The sequence below is a fragment of the Xenopus tropicalis genome, chromosome 6 (assembly GCF_000004195.4).
Source record: "Xenopus tropicalis strain Nigerian chromosome 6, UCB_Xtro_10.0, whole genome shotgun sequence".
In the NCBI taxonomy this organism is placed as follows: Eukaryota; Metazoa; Chordata; class Amphibia; order Anura; family Pipidae; genus Xenopus; species Xenopus tropicalis.
In genome coordinates this window covers 23,331,160-23,352,805 of record NC_030682.2, presented here as the reverse complement: position 1 = coordinate 23,352,805, position 21,646 = coordinate 23,331,160, and the positions used below count along the sequence as shown (strand labels likewise).

The window sequence follows — 21,646 nt, the reverse complement described above, 5'->3', positions numbered from 1 at the left end:
TTTCATTGGCGTTTTATAGCTCAAATCTTCACATTATTCCCTGTTTCTTACAAAGTCATTCTTTCCACTGGAAAATAATTTTGCTGGACTGTTGCAATGCATCATGGACCTTGCACTTCCATGTTGAATCCCATCAGTCCTTGCCCCGTGCTAAAGGTGTAAGAACACAAACGTTGAACCTGGAATCATATAACCAATACAGTGCTTATATTAGCCACTTATGTGCCAAGGGAAGGACGATTGGTGGAAGATGCCGGAGCTCCCAGAATCCCTTAAAGGGGACCTGTCACCCTAAGAAATAATTCCAAATCCTTTTGAATCAGGTTAGCAGAGCAAAATACATTTTACTTACACTATTTCAATTATTGAATTAATTTTCCCTTCAGTCTTGGAATTGGTAGTCACAGCCAGCAGGCTCACAGCCAGCAGGCAGCCGCCATTTTGTGTGCACTGTTATTAAGGCAAGCTTTGTATCACCCCAAAATCTTCTGCATTTGCCATGTAGGTGATGTATAGGAAGTGCTGAATGGAAAGTTAACGTAATTGTTATTAAAAATCTGAGCTGTCAATCATATATTGGCTGTCCCGCCTCTATGCCGCAGGCATAGAGGCGGGGCAGGCAATATATGATTGACAGCTCAGATTTTTAAATACATTTATAACAGGTATGGATGATATAATTAAAAAAAGAATTTAGGTTTCATGTTTTGTTGTATCTTCACACATACAACTTTTTATGTGTCGGTGACAGGTCCCCCTTTAAACTGCCTTCCCTGGAAGAAATATCTAGATTTGGTCAGCAAAATATAGATTTGTTCATAGCACTGTGTTCTAGAAAGATGCAAAGACTAGACGACAAAACAGAGAGGTGGGGAATTGTTGTTTTCTGTCTCCAATCAGAACCTCTCTTTGCTGCTAAAATAGTCTCTACCTTTTACTCATCTAAAGAGGTTTTTCACAAAATGTTGGAACATTGTTGATAAGATTTGCTTCAATATAATTTCATTATATGATGTTGGGCCACTAGGTATGGCTTGTTTCATTGTTCCAATTCATTCCAAAGGTGTGTGGCTCTGTGTGGGCCAGTTAAATTCTTCCTCTTCCAGCAATGCCATTTAGTATGGGACTGACTCTGTTATCCTGCTAAAACCAGCAATAGCCTTCCCAAACTCCTGCCACAGGATAGAAATCACGGAATTGTCAGTGTAAGATGTAGAGGCACCTGGGTTGGTAATGACAGCTGCGGCTTATATAGAAATTCCCAAATTAACATGGGTGTTAGAAAACTTTTGTAATTTCTGTACTTTATTTCCTGTGTGAACCAATTTTTTGGTTCGTAGTGCACCAGACGGTATTGATGCGGCCATCAGTGCCACCTAATGTGCGTGTAGTTTACTCCAAGTTCGTTTGATGATTCCTAGAGTCCAGTATACCAGCTCTTTGTGGCACTGAAACTAACATTTTAATGTTTAAAGGAGAACTAAAGCAGTAGGCTAGAAATGTTGTACATTATGTTTTGTGCTTCTGTACCAGCCCAAGGCAAGATCTGTGCCCCCAAAGATGCCCCCAGTAGCCCCCCATCTTCTTTTCTGCTGATTCCCTGCTCTGTGCTGCTGGCACTTACCTGAGCTTAGGGACCCACTCACACTATACTGTATATATAGAATATAAATGTCACACTATACTGTATATATAGAATATAAATGTCACACTATACTGTATATATAGAATATAAATGGCACACTATACTGTATATATATAGAATATAAATGGCACACTATACTGTATATATAGAATATAAATGGCACACTATACTGTATATATAGAATATAAATGGCACACTATACTGTATATATAGAATATAAATGGCACACTATACTGTATATATATATAGAATATAAATGGCACACTATACTGTATATATAGAATATAAATGGCACACTATACTGTATAATATAGAATATAAATGGCACACTATACTGTATATATAGAATATAAATGGCACACTATACTGTATATATAGAATATAAATGGCACACTATACTGTATATATAGAATATAAATGGCACACTATACTGTATATATATATAGAATATAAATGGCACACTATACTGTATATATATAGAATATAAATGGCACACTATACTGTATATATAGAATATAAATGGCACACTATACTGTATATATAGAATATAAATGGCACACTATACTGTATATATATAGAATATAAATGGCACACTATACTGTATATATATAGAATATAAATGGCACACTATACTGTATATATATAGAATATAAATGGCACACTATACTGTATATATAGAATATAAATGGCACACTATACTGTATATATAGAATATAAATGGCACACTATACTGTATATATAGAATATAAATGGCACACTATACTGTATATATAGAATATAAATGGCACACTATACTGTATATATAGAATATAAATGGCACACTATACTGTATATATAGAATATAAATGGCACACTATACTGTATATATATAGAATATAAATGGCACACTATACTGTATATATAGAATATAAATGGCACACTATACTGTATATATAGAATATAAATGGCACACTATACTGTATGTATAGAATATAAATGGCACACTATACTGTATATATATAGAATATAAATGGCACACTATACTGTATATATATAGAATATAAATGGCACACTATACTGTATATATAGAATATAAATGGCACACTATACTGTATATATATAGAATATAAATGGCACACTATACTGTATATATATAGAATATAAATGGCACACTATACTGTATATATAGAATATAAATGGCACACTATACTGTATATATAGAATATAAATGTTACTATATATGTCTGATTAGTAATAAATACAGCTAATTACTACATGGCAGCTCAGAAACCAGTGCAATTAGCTTTATAATTTAATAACCACCCCTGTAGCATCAGCTTATATGACAGGCCAACCTCATTCTCTGCCTGATAATTTGCATCTACCCCTAAGCTCAGCTTCCCAACAGTTGCCCAGAGCCCACTGAGCATGTGCAGTGTCACCGACACTCCTAACAGATTCCAGTATGGTGACCACCTGTGACAACTTTGAAGGAATTAACCTTTAGGCTGGTTCAATAAGTTCAGTATATAAAATATGGCATTTCTAGCCATATTCATTTTTAGAGTTTAGTTCTCCTTTAAATAAGGCACTCTCTAATAAAAAAGGTAGAACTTGGCTAGCACTTTACAAGTAGCTCTAAGAAATCAGTGCAGTGAGAAGACTGAAGGCTGATTTTAATGCTTTACTGCGCTGGTGCAAACATACCCCATGGTACTTGATAAAAGCTGCTGAGTTTGTGTCTCTGCAGCTACCGGTAGTAGAGCTGTATAATATAATTGTTCCCCCCCCCCAAAATGAAATACAAAAACCCACTAATACCATAGAAGAATCGTTTAATACATAGCAAAAATCACAACAGATAAACATTTTCCACATTCACAACTAGCATTCCGGAGGAAAAGCCACCAAAAGCTCATTTTTAAACGGCGTTTTTACTTGTTGCCAGTTTTCAACCACATCTGGGGCAATCACAGTTAAACTCGAGTCTTTTCTCAGCTGCGGGTCATAAAAACTTTATTAGTGTGTAAATTGTTGTAATTTCCCTTCGCAGAAAAAGTGCAATCACGCAATTAGCACAATTTGAAGTTAGATTTCAAAATATATTTTATAACCTGGGCCCACGTACAGATTCTTTATTATTGGTTTTCAGCAACTGATCTTTTATGAAATATTTGGCACCCCCCATAGGAATGACATGGTTTAACCCAAGCTCTCCAATTCCTTGCCTAAACGTGATCAGATGATCAACGAGACCTGCAATTAAAGGCACACTCGGTTAAATTAATCAACAAAACTGGTCAAAATCCAAATGCTTCAAGTATGTCCCAATCAGCAGAGAATATTTTGTTTCATCGCAATTAACTAGCCTCTTATACTAAATATATTCTGTTTCTATGTTCTACTTGGTGTCCATCAAATAGAAAACAATGATGTTTGGCAGAGCTTACTGTGCGCAGGTTTTTAAAACACTGATGATCAGAGAAGTTTTTATTTACATTGATTTGTAAAAAAATTAATTGTAAAGGGGAAGGAAAGGTAAAAACTAAGTAAGCTTTATCAGAAAGGTCTGTGTAAATACAGCCATAAGCACTTGCGGAAACATTGCATTGAGTCCTCTATCAAAAGAAACACAGGATTTCTTGTCTCCTTTAGGGTATCGGACTTCCTCTCTCAGAATAATTCTTTAATTCCCTGCCCAGAGTCTGCACCGCTCTCTCCTCTCTACCTTCTCCTGCTCCCCCCTCCCATGAGAATTCACTCCTCTTCATTCAAAAGTGTGATCTAAGCTACCAGCAGCTAGAGCTGCGGCACTGAAGCTTTGGAGACCAAGCTAAAATGGCAGCTGCTATCTTAAACAAACAGAGGGAGCTTCTAGGGCTGTTTACTCAGGTATGGTAATGCTTTCTGCAGAATAAATATAGTGTTCTAGGTGGCACTAATGTGGCAAATCTATTGGCAGTAAAATGCTAAAATGACTTTCCTTTTCATTAAAGTGATACTGACACGAAAAAACAACTTTTTAAAATATGAATCTACATAAAAAGTTGCCTATAGGTCGTGTTGATCATTTTTTGCTGATAGGTTTGCTTTTGTAAGTAATTGTTACTTGAAATCCCAAAACCTGACTGTTTTGCCAGCCTGACTGTCCCTTCTCAGCCTGACAGTTACAGCTTCTAATGCTAACGGCCCCCTGCTGGACAAATATGGCAGCCTCCTCATAAAGGAACATGGGGGATCAGATAGGGAATGTAAAAGCTTGGACAAATACTTTTATGGCAAAATTATAAATAGCATGCAAAGGCAATGTTATGACAATGTTATAAAATAGGTTTAATTTCTGGTGTCAGTATCACTTTAAGAAAAACAAACTTAAGTATTCAATTTTAACCATTTTAATATTTTTAGGTCAAACTTTGTCAGCAATAACAGTCTTTTAGGGTAAGTACATATAGGGGCACATTCATCAAAGTACGAGTTTGAATCCCGAAATGGGTAAAATTGTCAAATTGTCGCGCTTTTTGTCGCAAAGTATGAAAAAGTTGCACAAATTAATGAAAAAGTCGCAACAAAAAAAAAACGCACAGTACTAAAACGTGATTTTTTTGTATTCGGAAGTGATCGTACTTTGATAAATAAGCCCCACAATGTTTGCACACTGTTTGGGAGTGATTGTGGCCCACCCCTACAGGTAGATTTGCTCCATGTTGTTCAAGTTAGTAGGCTGTGCGCCATTTTAATGATGACTAATTCTTAACAAGCAAAGGTGCCCTACAGTATAAGGCTACCGACATCATATGTCTCTATGGGGATGGGGCACCCATATGATGAGCTGCGCATCTACAATCTTCATCTCTGCACACACACACATTACTCTGGATAGATTTTGTATGGGCCGTTATAGTTACTTTGCCCCTGCCTTTGGGCTCATCGAGCAGCTGACCGATAGACTTTCGGCCAATTTTTGCTCCACCCCTCTATCGTTATGAAAAGTGTTTTGGTGAATACTTGGAGAAGTGCACAGAGACTGGGCAGGGAAAATGTTAGCTGCGTTAAACATAATGGTCAATAGATTGACTTCTAACCCTAATGAGTCAATATTACTCCCAAACAGTGCTAAAGTTGGTACATGCTTAACCCCCCCAAATGCTTAAAACTATTAGTGCTCCATGAACTATTGCACTGGGGAGACTTAAATACTTAAATAGAATATTCCTAATTATTTTTTCATAGCTTTTTTTCTTCTTCTTATATAACACTAAATATTAATTATTTGGGAAATAAGTTGTGTTTCGAAAACAAAAAACAAAGGAGGCCATGGAAACAAAAAAGGACCAGAAGTCTATGAAGATCTTTGCAACAGGAGGTCAGTTTCAAGGAAAAACCTTGGCAAACGTTTTTGTTTGCACTGATCCTGTTGGTGGAAATGTATATTTCCCTGCTTTATTTTGGTTGTACCTGAACATGTAATTTCTAAATTGAAAAAAAAACAATAAAGAGACAGATAGAATAGCTTAATAATGTGTATGTATGTGTGTATTATATATATACAATAAATATATCAACAGCAACCTGCACTGTTACCTATACTATATATTAAGCATCAATATAGAGCCACAATAACAGCCCATGAGTCAATGGCCCCACAGATTCCGGCCGCTGTTTTCCATCCTGTAACATATTTACGGGAGATAATATTTCTCTGTGAATACGGAGTCCGGCACACAGACCTATCTGTCTCATCTCCATCTGTGATTGTTGATCTTTGACTCCCATTCGGGACTCGGTTTCAATGTTCTTTTGGCAGATGGAACACAAAATAAGAGATACTCTGTTATTTGCACGGCATCATGGGTAACTATCGGTGCCTAGCCTGGCATAATTAATATTTGCAGTACATTCTGCTCTACCCTGCCTGTATATGCGTTTGGAATCTACCCTAATAACTCTTTAGAGAACCAACTCTATTTTAGTAAAATAAAAAGAAAATGATCACAGTGACAGATATTCATAAAAAAATACCCACGGTTTTCCCAGAATTCTTTAGCACTAGTTTTTTTTTTAAAGAGAATTTCATTACCCATAACATTGCCCATACAGAACACAGGCAGCCAATCCTATGTCTCACCTGAACTAGCAGCATTCCAAACCCCTGTGCAGCCACATCAGCCATCATGAGTATTCTGTATGGGTCTCCATGGGCCCCCACATAGGTAAACAATAATCTCTAATGTAGCAACATGGCAAGATACGCAGTTTTCCTATGTTACACAAACTAAACATAACTGATTGTTGTCACATGTAAGGAACAACCAGTACAGGTATGGGACCTATTATCCAGAATGTTTGGGACCTGGAGTTTTCTGGATTAAGGGTCTTTCTGTAATTTGGATCTCCATATCTTAAGTCTACTCAAAAATCATTGAAACATTAAATAAACCCAATAGGACTGTTTTGCTTCCAATAAGGATTAATTATATCTTAGTTGGGATCAATTACAGGTACTGTTTTATTATTACAGAGAAAAGGGAATCATTTAACCATTAAATAAACCCAATAGGGCTGTTCTGCCCCCAATAAGGGGTAATTATATCTTAGTTGGGATCAAGTACAGGTACTGTTTTATTATTACAGAGAAAAGGGAATCATTTAACCATTAAATAAACCCAATAGGGCTGTTCTGCCCCCAATAAGGGGTAATTATATCTTAGTTGGGATCAAGTACAGGTACTGTTTTATTATTACAGAGAAAAGGGAATCATTTAACCATTAAATAAACCCAATAGGGCTGTTCTGCCCCCAATAAGGGGTAATTATATCTTAGTTGGGATCAAGTACAGGTACTGTTTTATTATTACAGAGAAAAGGGAATCATTTAACCATTAAATAAACCCAATAGGCCTGTTCTGCCCCCAATAAGGGGTAATTATATCTTAGTTAGGATCTGTTACTGTTGGGATCTGGTACTGTTTAATTATTAGAGAAAAAGGAAATTACTTTTACATTTTTTGAATTATTTGATTATAATGGAGTCCATGGGAGATTGCCTTCCTGTAATTCAGAGCTTTCTGGATGACAGGTCCTATACCTGTATTATTTAAAGATTGTGATTTGACCACTGCTATATGAAAGCTTCAATGATGTCCTGTCATAGGGAATCACAGGTATAACGGCCAGTTAACATTCCCTAAAAAGCAATGCTAAGCATACCCAGAGTGCTAATTCATGCTCCGAGTGCTAATTCTTTATATAAACAGGCGACAATACATTGATTGGAGTGCAGATACCATTTAGCAGAGGGAAATGTGCTATTCTCAGCTGATGAGAATGAGTCCTTTATGCATTTTTTTCAGACGGATTAGTCCACTTTGCTGAATCATGTGAATCTGTAAAGCTCTCCCTCCATTCAGGCTCTTAACAACCCCCACCGCCATCAACTGGGCATTCAGATGTATATTCCTTTCCTTCGCTTTCTCGCTCGCACAGTCCGGTACAATGGGAAAGAGACTTAATGGACTGTTCCCTTCCTGCATATTTACAGTGTGTGAATGAATTTAATGCTTTTAAACCTAAAGAAGGAATGACAGAGGCACTCCGTTGCCATGTCCGTTGCCAACATTTGTGTTACCTTTAATTAACATTTACTTATTTTGCTAGAATTTGGCTTTTACTGGAAAGGTAAAGGAATTATTTGTCAAACGTATAACTGTATTAGCCTTGCTCTAACAGCCAGCAAACAAAAATGCTCAACCTTATAACCTACTGTATGCCAAGGTTTTGCACAGAAATAAGCACTTATTCCATATGCTCAGTGCATAGAAGTTCAAGCCACCCTTAAAGGAACAGTAACACCACAAAAAGTATAATGTATGTTGTCCTGCGTTATTTTAGGGCTCTGGCACACGGGGAGATAAGTCGCCCGCGACAAATCTCCCTGTTCGCGGGCAACTAATCTCCCCGAGTTGCCATCAGTTGCCATCCCACCGGCAACAATGTAAGTCGCCGGTGGGATGGCACAAGCGGCGGCGCGATTTCGGCAAATCGCCAAAAATGCCTCGCGAGGCAACTTTGGCGATTTGACAAAATCGCCTGCGCAGTGTGTGCCATCCCACAGGCGGCTTACATTGTTGCCAGTGGGATGGCAATTCGGGGAGATTAGTCGCCCGCGAACAGGGAGATTTGTCGCGGGCGACTAATCTCCCCGTGTGCCAGAGCCCTTAGAAGCTACTATAGCTTATAAAATACCCTTCTTTGTAGCAATGGGGGCAGCCATTCAAGCTGGAAAAAAGGAGAAAAGGCACAGGTTACATAGCAGATAACAGATAAGCTCTGTAGAATACAATGGTGTTTTATCTGTTATCTGCTATGTAATCTGTACATTTCCAGCTGGAATGGCTGCTCCCATGACTACACAGCAGCTTTGTCTATATAAACTATAGTAGTGTATCTGAGGCAAACACACAACTTTTACCAGTGCTGGGCAACAGTACATTATATTTTAATTACTTTGTTAAATTTGGGGGGGGGGGGGGGGGGGGGGGGGGGGTTTTGGTGTTACTGTACCTTTAAATTTTTTTTTTTTTTTTACACAGTGAGAAATAATCATCCATTTGAGAGGATATCTATAATAGATACTCTAAAGGTGGCCTCTATGGTTTTGTAGCGAGTTACAGATTAACAAGGAGTTTGGGAGATAAACGTATTCAATTTTTTCAAAATTATTTTTGGACTATATATGCATTACTCAATTTCAGGGGCACAACGCCATTGTCATGAATGAGCCCCAATAATACAAGAAGATATTCTGTTCTTTCACCTTGGATGAACAGTTTAAGCGGCAGTGTGCTCCCTTTTTCATCAGTTCAATGAACAGCTTGGGAAAAATCTGAAATTTAAAGTCACGTTTTACTTTTGGTTCATATGAGCACAGTGGAAAAAAAAATAATAAGCAGTCTACTGCACAGCCTCTGTAAAACAAACCCATCCTTTCCCTCCGTTACAGCCTGTAAGGTTTTGAGTTAAGAGTGGCACATTATACAGAGGGTGTCCCAGTGGAGTGCTGCTTTGTTTTTAGCCATTCATTAATGTAGAAAAAGGGGGTATTGCTGCCCTTCTCATTTGTATGCCCATGATTTTATTATAATATAAAGTGCCATCAATTTGTGGGACATTTCCCTGAAACAAGACCGCCACAGGCCCACCCTTACTAAGCATATTTAAATTCAATCCAAAGTGCTTTTTAACATTATACATTGCTACAGCAAAGTTACAAAAATAACAGGATTTACTACTCTTAACATACTCTGGGTTAGAAAAATATCCTCTTCTAATCGACACTGCAGGAGTCACAACCAAAACAAAAATATAATTCACAGCCTTTCTAATCAAAAGCACTGACTCACCAAGCACTTGCTCTATATTAGTACAAATATATTCATGGTATCAGTATAAAGATTACGTACACGGTCTGAATCCAAGTTTTTCTGCTGGTCGAATAAACGGTTTATCATATTCAATCAAAGAAATGGTATAGCAGACAAACACAAAGGGATAAGGTGTTGCTGTAGTAACTTGTGGGTTCTTAGTATGGGTGGTATGGACCTGACCTGAACGATACACCTCCATGCACTTAAATGCAGGCAACAAAGAGGGCACATGCATTAAATATAAATGGGGAGAATAAGTTTCTTGAAGTGTTAAAAAATCAAGACTTAAGGGAATGGAAGTTTTTGAATGCAGTGCAGGGCATCTGTGATTACTGTACCCCCCATGGGGTACTCCCCATTGCCAGACACTAGCTATGGGCAAATCACCACATGTATCACATCTTATCGGCTGTGTGTATAAAAGGAAAGCGGGACTGTATATACATCGGGTCTCGCAACTCAATGAAGACAAGGTTTACTAATAATAAAAAATATTCTGTAACACCTACCAAAATATTTCAGCTTCTAATTTCAAAAAGGCACTACATTCCCTTTTTTCAAAGTTTCTAAAAAGATTCCAGGTTCAACTGAATTTCTAGGCCGCTATCTGTCCATAAGAAAGTGAAGAAAACAACACTTTAACTTACCTCTTCTTTTGGTCTTGCTGTGCTATCCAAGTCAAGAATCCTTAGGAACCAGGGAACATTTACCACCAAAATGGTCTGCGTTAATCCATTATGTATATACATACATACAGACACACAGCATGTAGTACTGTGGTAGAGAATACCACCATCACAGGGGAATATACCCTGCCCCACAATCAAGTGAGAACCTATTGGGCAATGCAGACCACCAGATGTGATTTCAAAGTGCTAGACTGGCATTGTGCACTCACAGAGAATAAGCTTACACTTACCATGGCAGACCGCCATGCCTTCCTTTGGGAAAATAAATCATAAACCGATGCCGATCCTTCATTATAATTCACTTGCAGCAAGAGCGACACTTTAAGTTCTAAATGGCAGCTGACCAGTGATTCACTGGAGCACTAACTGAGGCTATGGTCACTCCTTTGATTGGCAGTTTTAACAGTCAACACATGTACTTCAAGACCAAAGGGACATAAAAGGATGATGACACCCTACATAAGCTGAAGACAACTATGCCACATATTTGAAAGCCATATGTGCCCACCTATTGTGATGTTTAGAATAATACAGTTATTATGTAACTTTACACTTACAGACAATACTCTCATAGTAAGGGTGGGAGTCACTCCTGTATGCCAGCATGGCAGTTGCTGTGAATAAGCACCCTTTGCCCATTCTTGCAATTGTGCCAAACAGCATGACATTAGAGTAACAGTATTCCCCTACATTATATAACATATAAGAGACATGTTGTCGGTGTAGATAAGGCAAAAGGCATTGTTTCATTTTCAGCAATGCTAAGCCCATTTTCTTTATCTGGCACATAGGCGCGCAGGTTCATTTATAGGCAGTTCCCGTGCCTTTATACCATAATCCTGTGGGGCATATATAAGGTCACAAATATCAAGAATCTAGTTTGCAACACAGGACTATTAACAGACTTTGAATTTGGTAACAGATTAGCCATTGTATAAAACCCTAAACGTAACTAGGACATTTCACAGAAATATCATTAGGTAGCCATGGAACATATATAAAATCTGTACTAGACAACCATTTCACTGTGAATGAGAACAACAGTGCAGCAGATTTTACATAATAGCATATTTTTTTTTAACCACAAACACAGGCTGCACAGGGACTCCAAATAGTGCGTTCAGCAATTGTATCTCTCTAAACTTTTTTAGGCAATGAAGTAAAGACAGCCCATAGCAACAAGGGGTCCTCGCACTTATGTACTTGCCCCCAGTGAGTTAGTAGTTCCTCTTTGTCGCCAAAAACTCGCTGGCACAAAATGCAGTTCAAGTGGTCGCCACGCCAAAGCCGCACCCCTGCGCCTGATGCACTAAAGCACAGTTGTTCTTTGCTGCTGTCTTCTAGATTGCCTTTAGGGCTTGATGACTTGCGTTTAAGAAGTTCCGTTCGGTTTACATGTGGGAAACACGTGTGCTTTCTCAGTTTGCCTGCTCCCAAGAACTCTTCGCCACAACTGCTACACTTGACAACGTTTCGCCTTTCATTCAGTAACTTCCAGTAGTGTGTTGCATTTTTAACCACTTCTTCCTGGGCACCTTGGCGACTCTCTAAAACCCCTTCCTGGGATCTATCTTCAAATTTGTCCCCGTGTTCAAACAACAGATGCTCTTTCATGTCGGAGAATGTAGGCATAAAGACATGGCAGCGACCACATTTGATCTGTAATTTGATTTCTCCTGCCTGTCCATTAATGGAGTGTTGTTCTTCGCTGGAGAAGCAGCTCTCCCTGTAATGTAAAAGAGCAAGAGGAGATCTGAATGTTGTCTAAGCAAATTTACATCTTGTAATAAAAGAAAAGAACAGCAGTTGATATGCATCTAAGTTCCTGTTCGGAAAGTGTGCTTACCCTGTGGCACACACTGACATAAATCTTTTAAAATAGAAGCAAAAGCTGGTCCTGGGCAAACTGGTGGTTTTAATAACCATTAGGGATGCCCCGAACTCACTTTTTTGGGTTCGGCTGAACCCCTGAACCCACCCTGAAGAATTCGGGCGAATCCCGAACCAAATCCGAATGAACATATGCCGATTAGGATCGGATTGTGCAGCGCGCAGCTAATTTTTTTCCCCCTGACCATTTAACCCTTTCTGAATTCGAATTAACATATGCTAATTTATGCTAATTGGGATTTGGATTCGGTTCGACCGGGGCCGCGGATTGGGCCAAAGCTGAATTCCTCAAAAAAAGCCTGGATTTGGCCCGAATCCAGGATTCGGTGCATCCCTAATAACCATGCCAATGTCCTACTGACACCAGTGGGGATCCAACTTTGAGACATCAGTAAATTCTGATATTGGAAATGAAATAGATACCCTGCCCACACATAATATGCCAGGAAGGGATCCTTCAGCAGCTGTAAACATCTGTAGAGGAAAGTGTCCGGCTGCCTGACTACCATCTCAGCTAAGGAGTAAAAGCCACAGAAACTGTACTTCTGGGCATGGACACTAGAATAGCAACTCAGTGTCTGTATCACTTTTAAAGTAGAAGAAAAGGAAAAAACTATGTAAGCTTTATCAGAAAGGTCTATGTAAATACAGCCATAAGCACTGAGAGAAACACTGTACTGAGTCCTCTATCAGAAGAAAAAAAAATTCTTGCCTTTTTTTTTTCCTGTGCAGTCTGCGCAGCTCTCTCCTACTCATATACCAGTCTCTAATTCAAACCACTGCCTGGTTGCTAAGATAATTTGAACCCCAGCAACCAGACAGCTGTTGAAAATTCAAACTAGAGAGTTGCTGAGCAAAAAGTGATTAAAAAAAAAAAAAAACAAGATCAACTGCAAATTGTCTTGTAATAGTACTCTGTACATAATACTAAAAAGTAACCCAAAGGTGAACAACACCTTTTAACTTTGGAATTGACTGAAACTTGAGAGCATTACTATACTAAATGTGTTTGGAATGATATAGTAAGAACCATCAATGAATCTTGAGGAAAGTTCTTTAATAGCTTTTCCTTTTTAAGGACACTGTTTAAACCCTGTAGTGATCAGTCACCTATATTCAAGTCCCTGAACATGTAAGCAATGCATATAGCTGGGGGGTTTCAACCATAAGGGTAATTTTCAATGTGTTCAGCAAGAGTTTACACACATACATTGCAAGCAAACAGCCTACCTTTCTATGAGGGATGCTTCTTGGTTCCCCATGGCATTCGTATCTTTTGCCTCCAGTTGCTTGGCGAATGTTTCGGTGCTGATAATAACCCTATGCACTTCTTTAAGATGCCCAAAATAAACCTTTATGTGTCCAAACACCTTGCCACAGAATTCACAACACATCAGCTTTTTGAGACGACTCTCTCCGTGATGAAGCTTCATGTGTGTGCTTAGACTGCCGGAATGCACATAGGCCTTGCGGCACAGCCGACAATGGTAGGGCTTTCTGTTGGTGTGAGTATTTAGGTGGTCTTGCAAGTGATGCTTGAACTGAAAACTGTGTTCGCAGATGTTACATTTATAGCACGCCCTTGCTGCTGAAGACAGGCTTTTAAGATCACCAACTTGTTTTGAAACAAAACCATCACCCGGCTTTGTTCTGTGCTGCTTTATCTGATGCACTTTATTTTTAATACCAATATCTGTTGTCAATGACTGCAACCCAGGCGTAGCAGAACCAAGTGTAGTTAAGGTCTGTCCTACCATCACCGGCTTTGGCATTATACATCGGTATTTCTTAAACGATACCTCTTTTTTGTCCTCTGCTTCGACAGAATGCATCTTTAGCTTCTCTTTATGAAAAACTAATTTTCTTCCAACAAGGTTCATCTTCTGGTTGCCCATAATTTCGCTGGAAGCTTTCCTCTTTCGTCCTCGTTTTTTTCCTGCTGCCCCATTTGATTTTTTCAACGGGTCGCCATCAGGTCCTGTACCTGAAAGGCATGGATTGGCTAGAGTGGAAGAATCCACCACTGAAGAAATGTGATTTGGAACCTTGCTTGACAGAGTTTCATGACTGGGTGGCTTGGTACTGAAGTCTGCCACTGTAGCAGGCTTTTCTATGGATTGGATGCTCTTGGATATAATTGTTTTTTTCATTTTGGAGTATGGCAAAATAGCCAGTTTTCCTTTTGGTACAGAAGGGACAACACGGACAGGACTTCCAAACATCACTTGTGAGAGAACAGCCAGAGAGTTAGTGGAATTCGCTACTTTTTTGCTTTCATAGCTCAACAAGGACCCATTCTCCACCAAGCTAGTATTCTCTTCTGCATTGAATTTTATAGGGCTACTGGAGCAAAATGTTTTTGGCAAACATTTTTCAGTATACGGAACTGAATGATGTATTATAGTATCAGCTTGCTTCACTGGTAAAGTTCCAGGTGTCAAGATGTTGCCGACATCCCTAATATCCTCCTCTACAGACAATTTAGGAATGATTTCAGAATGAGCGTTGTGCTCTACTTGCATGATTTTCTTTTCTGTAGATCTATTCAATGAGGTCCCCTTTGTCTTTTTACCAAGCAACGTCTTATTTCGAGAAAACTGGTATCTTGGAATTGGCAATTTGAGATTTTCTTGCAGTGGAATATTTGTGGTTTGAATCACCTGTGTACCCATTGGTTGGGTAACCTGTGGTAATGCAAAGAGTGAAAATGTTCCATCCTGGCCTGCTACTTTCATCAAAGTATAATTTTGTGTTGGCATTACTACAGGCTTCGTGCTAATACCCGATACTGCTATATCAGGTTGGGGCGGTCGATAAGAAGATGGTGTGCACGCATTTACGACCTTAGGTGCAATTTTTGGAGCAATGGTCCTAAAATGACTTGTATTTGGCACATTCTTTCTGCACTGCATTGTCCCAGTAGCAGCCCTCAGCTCATCTGCAAATATACAAATAGAAATTACTATCATAGGGAAACCGATTATAACAAAAAGCTTTGCTTTAATAGATTGAGAAAGCACAGTATTAAAGAGACAGGCAAAAAACACCTTTATATTGCTTACATACAGTAAATTTTACACAAACTGGCTTATGGGTATGCTTTCCGAAAATAAGGGCTACAATTACCCCACAGGTATCCCACTATTTGGCCTTCAGGTCAAGTCCTTAGTCCTGTGCCTTAAGCCCCTGTGGAACCAACTCTGTAGTTTGAAAACAGGTTAACCCCTTAGTAATGAAAAATTGCACATACATATGTAATGTTGTTTAAATATTATTGAATTCTTGTAGTTGTGGTGCCTCAAAAGTTCAATTACAATGATAACATTTAAAAGTTGAAAAATTTATTAATGCTGAATGCTTTGAATATCCAGTAGCTGCACTGCAGGGGAAAGATGAACATATTTAATGCCCCATGAACCTATAAGGGTATTATTGATGTTTTATGCATACTTTCCATCGAGCCAGAGGTAAGCTAACAGGAAACGTAGTTAGCATTAAGGCCAGGAAAATTACCTGGTGAGACCTAAATGGGGAACCTGGGTTCTGGGTGTGACAGAGTGTACAGGCCAAAACAATAAAGTAATTGTTGGTATTAGAGAGCCAGTGCTAACTGCCAGGAGAGATGGTGAGGCAAACTGACAGGGGGTCAAGTGGGCTACTGCTTATTTTCTGTCTCCTGTAACACCTCTGGCTTTCAGCAAAAAAAAAAAATGCAGCATGTACAAGCCTGTTACATGCCACAAATAGTAACAGAGGTCAAATATGCCCAAATATAGAAGCGGACACAGGATGAATTAATGATTGCATATTCATCTATGTAGTCACACTTCACTGACAAGTGACTGAAGGAAAACAAAGAGGACAGTCTTTGATAAATGCTCAGAGGCAATCTGCAAGCAGGTAGGCAGCCGTCTGGTGGGAAGAGAAATACGAGAGGGCCTGAAGGAAAAGCTTCAAAATAAAAATAAATTTACAGACATACTTGTTGCTCGCTGCTTTTTTTTTTTTTACCTCTGATGAAGACCAATTTGTAGCTGAAATGCATAGGACAGGCTATACTATGTAACTGATTGTTAATAAAGTATTTTTGATTTTTTTCTTATTTAGAGAGCGTGCAAATACTTTTTTCCTTTTTCTTTAGACATTTAATGGGTGGCCTCCCTAGGATTAGCACTTCAGCATTATATAGTTGTGTTGTGTGTTTGGGTTACATATACTTGTTGCTAGATGTCTAGGCCTTGTAGTGGAAAAGACCACCCAAAAAGGGTTAACTAACTTAAGAACTAAGCTTCAAAATTGCTAATGTCTTTTCTTTCAGTTCCATAGCATTCTGGCTCTCATATGGAGATGCAGCCATCATCAAACCTGGCGCAGTGTTCCAAATCAGAAATAAACTTAAATCCAGAAAGGCAAAGGAAATCATATACAGGCATGGGATCCGTTATCCAAAAAACCCAATTCCATATAATGATTACATCGGACTCCTTATCTGGAAACCCATTATCCAAAAAGTTCCGAATTACGGAAAGGACATTTCCCATAGACTCCATTTTAATCAAATAATTCACATTTTCAAAAATGATTTCCTTTTTCTCTGTAATAATAAAACAGTACCTTATACTTGATCCCAACTAAGATATAATTAATCCTTATTGGGGCAGAAAAGTCCTATTGGGTTTATTTAATGGTTAAATGATTCCCTTTTCTCTGTAATAATAAAACAGTACATGTACTTGATCCCAACTAAAATATAATTACCCCTTATTGGGGGGCAGAACAGCCCTATTGGGTTTATTTAATGGTTAAATGATTCCCTTTTCTCTGTAATAATAAAACAGTACCTGTACTTGATCCCAACTAAGATATAATTAATCCTTATTGGAGACAAAACATTCCTATTGGATTTAATTACTGTTAGCCGACTAAAGGTAGGAGATCCGAATTACGGAAAGACCCCTTATCCCAAGCATCCTGGATAACAGGTCCCATACCTGTATAAGCAAATAATTCTAATGTTTAAAAATAATTTATTTTTTCTCTGTAATAATAAAACAGTACCTTGTACTTGATCCCAACTAAGATATAATTAATCCTTATTGGGGGCAAAACAATCCTATTTTTAGGATTTATGTAGTGTTCAAATGATTTTTTAGTAGATTTAAGGTATGGAGATCCAAATCATGAAAAGATCCCTTATCTATAAAACCTGAGGTCCTGAGCATTCTGGATAATGGACCCCATACCTGTAACATTAATTATAGTATACATTGTCATCAACTAATGACATCTCCCTATGATCAGAAACATGTATGTTTTACTTTCTAAAACAAAGTGTATTTCTGATTTGTAACTCGAATGAAATAAACTGCTAATGATAAAGTAGCAACCTTTTTTTAAGATAAATTTTCACCTTTAGGGCACTGACGCACAGGGCGATATTAAGCAGCTTGTGTGGCAATTGTTTTGGGAACGCCGACTGCCATGTTTTTAGGCATTTGTGTAAAGCTTTTGTTCAAATGACATAGCAGATAATGAGTTTGGGGCAATTTGTTGCTGACCTTGCCCCCCCCCCCCCCCCCCCAGCTACTAAAAGTTTGTCACAGTGTCTAGTTGTTGACTTAGCAGCAGGTATAGTTAAGGGGAAGCCACAAAAATGACTATGCTTATATAAATTCATTTTATGTGATAGGTCTGCTGTGCCCTTTTCAATGCCATCAGCTGTGGATTACTTAATTACAGGTAAGGGATCTCTTATCCTGAAACACATAATCCAGAAAGTTATGGGAGGGCCATCTCACGTAAATCCTAATTTAAAAAAAAAAAATTAATATCCATTTTCTCTGTAATAATAAAACAGTACCTTGTACTTGATGGTAACTAACCTGCATGAATCCATATTGAGGGCAAAACAATCCTATTGGTCTTATTCCATGTTTAAAGGAAAGGCAAAGTCACTTGGGGGTGCCAAAATGTTAGGCACCCCCAAGTGACTTAAATCGCTTACCTTTTACCCCGGGCTGGTGCCCCTGTACGGGGGCAGAGCTTCCTCCTTCCGTTTTTGGTCATGCGTGCATGCGCAGTTGAGTGAATAGTGGAACTTTAACAGAGAAGTCGGCTTTTCAATCTACTGCGCATGCGATCGTGACCGAAAATGGAAGGAGGAAGCTCTGCAGGTACCCCGGGCTGGTGCTGTTCTCTCCTAACAGGGGCACCAGCCCGGGGTACAAGGTAAGCGATTAAAGTCACTTGGGGGTGCCTAATATTTTGGCACCCCCAAGTGACTTAGCCTTTTCTTGTCCTTTAAATGATTTTTGAAGCAGTAAAAGTATGGTGATCCAAATTACAGAAAGATTCCTTATCCGAAAAACCCAGGTCCCAAGCATTACAGATAATAGGACCTATGCCTGTATATCTGAAATATAACTTGTGTAGACAGTATATAAAAATGTCTGCGTTTTGTATGCATCAGATCACTACTGAAATGCTGTCCCTTAGGGTGAAGACACACGGAGCTACTTAGAAGCAGCTACTTGTCACGTCTAGGAAACACCAGAAAATCCCCTGCCATAGACAATACTGAGAATTGCCTCTGCTAAAACACACGTAGAGACAATTATCAGTAAATGATCGGCATTGTCTATTTTAGTAGCCGTGACAAGTAGCTGCTACTAGTAGCTCTATGTGTCTTATTGTTTCCTGGTTCAGATTAAGCACCTTTTTTATTCTAGGCGTTATTGTATTAAAAAGAACCTACAGCAACAATAAAACCCAGTGTGTTCTGGTTCCCCTCCTTAGATTTCATTACCACAACATATTTGTGTAAGTTACGCAAGCATTAAGCAATTGCCTTACATATTGCTCTAGCATCAAAATAAAAAGTATTTTGCAGGAAACCATGTCCTTGTATGAAATGTAGGGCAGTTTAGGGCTTTTTTTTTTAACTTCTGAAAAAAACATTTTTGAAGTATCCCTAGGAAGTGCTTTTGTTGCTAGAATGTACACAGAATATATACACAGAACAATAAATTCACACTGACACGATCAGAGCTGTAAGTAGCAAAGTGACTTGCTCTGTGCAGACTCCGACCTAAGGCTCTTTAGCTGTCATTGAACTACATCTCCCCACTCACATCCCATCAGGTTACAGACACCCCCAGGCACAGTGCAACTAAGCATGATCCATCACTGACAAGCGCAAAGGTATATGATAGCAAACAAATACCTGCAGCTGCTGCTCTCCCAGCACACACCTCCTGCACATGATGCATAGTTACATGTACCAACTGTACCCACAGCAGGTGTATCCACGGCCAGCCAAGGGGCAGCAAGGACTCAACCCCACAGGTTACCCAGAAGTCATTGCTTACTTTGCCAAACAGGAAGCTCCCTGCTCCTAAGCCAGGACCTTCCTCCCTGCCTGTTCCATTTCCGCATAGCGTCACTGACCTTCCCTGGCCACGCCCACTACACGAAAGCTGCGCGAATGACTGGCCGCGCCTACTAGCTAATGCGTTTAGCCAGCCAACCAGCATAGAGAGGGAGGGGCGCCACAAACCTGTTGCGCGCCGTGTGTGTTTAATGAGATGGCGGGATGTTGGGCGCTGTAGTTGCTCTGACAGCTGGAGAGCGTCGTAGTTGTTTTACAAAAGGCGTCGCACTAGCACCAAAACTCCCAATTGAACGCTAAACGCAACACTATCGCAATGTTGAGGTCCGGACTGACTAAGGGGTATATTTATCATGCTGTGTAAAAAGTGGAATGAAGCATTACTGGTGATGTAGCCAAGGGCAACCAATCAGCAACTAGATTCCAACAGTTAGGAAACCAAAGCAAAGCATCTGATTGGCTGCTATGAGCAATGTCACCAGTAATGTTTTACTCCACTTTTTACACAGCAGGATAAATATACCCCCAAGTGTGGGTTTCAGAAGTGTGTGGCGAACTTGTGTAGTCTGTATTTTGAGAATGTTTTTCACTAGACATGGCACAAAGGGTAATACAAAGGCTATAGTTAGACAGGGGAAGGGTGGGCTGTATGGTGCAATTGGGTGCTTTCTACACAGTTCATTCCTTCTGCCCCACCCCTGAGCCTGCGGAGTGTTCTTGGTGATTTTTAGCTATTAGTGGTGGTATGCTTATTGTGTATAGCGCATTGTAAATCTGGATTCAGGCAAATAGGGGCTGCTGTAAGATGCCATAGACAGTCACTATTTATTGGGCTTGGGGGGGGGGGCTGTTTGGGCCTCTGTGTACTGATAATGCCAGGGGGGCTGTAAGGTGCCATAGACAGTCACTATTTATTGGGCTGGGGGGGGGGTGCTGTTTGGGCCTCTGTGTACTGATAATGCCAGGGGGGCTGTAAGGTGCCATAGACAGTCACTGTTTATTGGGCTGGGGGGGCTGTTTGTGCCTCTGGGTACTGGGAATGCCAGGGGGGCTGTAAGGTGCCACAGACAGTCACTATTTATTGGGCTGGGGGGGGGGCTGTTTGGGCCTCTGTGTACTGATAATGCCAGGGGGGCTGTAAGGTGCCATAGACAGTCACTGTTTATTGGGCTGGGGGGGCTGTTTGTGCCTCTGGGTACTGGGAATGCCAGGGGGGCTGTAAGGTGCCACAGACAGTCACTATTTATTGGGCTGGGGGGGCTGTTTGGGCCTCTGGGTACTGGGAATGCCAGGGGGGCTGTAAGGTGCCATAGACAGTCACTATTTATTGGGCTGGTGGGGGGGGGGGGCTGTTTGGGCCTCTGGGTACTGGGAATGCCAGGGGGGCTGTAAGGTGCCATAGACAGTCACTGTTTATTGGGCTGGGGGGGCTGTTTGGGTCTGTACCTGTAATGGCAGGGCCTATTTTTGAATGCTGGTTCAGGCTTGTCAGTGGCTCCTCTCACAGACTATAATTTAAAGATTATATCACATAAAGCCCAAGGGCCTGAATTTGCCAGACAAATTGAGAATGGCCTGTAAGGATTATTGGAGATGCCAAGCCTCTTATAATAATACAAGATACATATTT

The 21,646-nt window shown here is 39.7% G+C and overlaps 1 protein-coding gene across 2 annotated transcripts; it reads right to left on the bottom strand.

Annotated features, from left to right (window-relative positions):
* Positions 1-11,571: 11,571 nt before the first annotated feature.
* Positions 11,572-20,100, bottom strand: znf438 (zinc finger protein 438). Of its 2 annotated transcripts, none has more exons than XM_002940336.5 (3): positions 19,997-20,100; positions 13,860-15,567; positions 11,572-12,465 (listed from the first exon to the last, which is right to left on the bottom strand). In XM_002940336.5, the coding sequence occupies exons 1-3, from the start codon at positions 20,061-20,063 to the stop codon at positions 11,877-11,879; spliced, it is 2,364 nt and encodes a 787-aa protein (XP_002940382.4). In that variant the 5' UTR covers positions 20,064-20,100; the 3' UTR covers positions 11,572-11,876. The 2 variants fall into 2 exon arrangements, with proteins under 2 accessions (XP_002940382.4, XP_031759877.1); XM_031904017.1 differs by having other exon boundaries at positions 19,852-20,071.
* Positions 20,101-21,646: the final 1,546 nt, after the last annotated feature.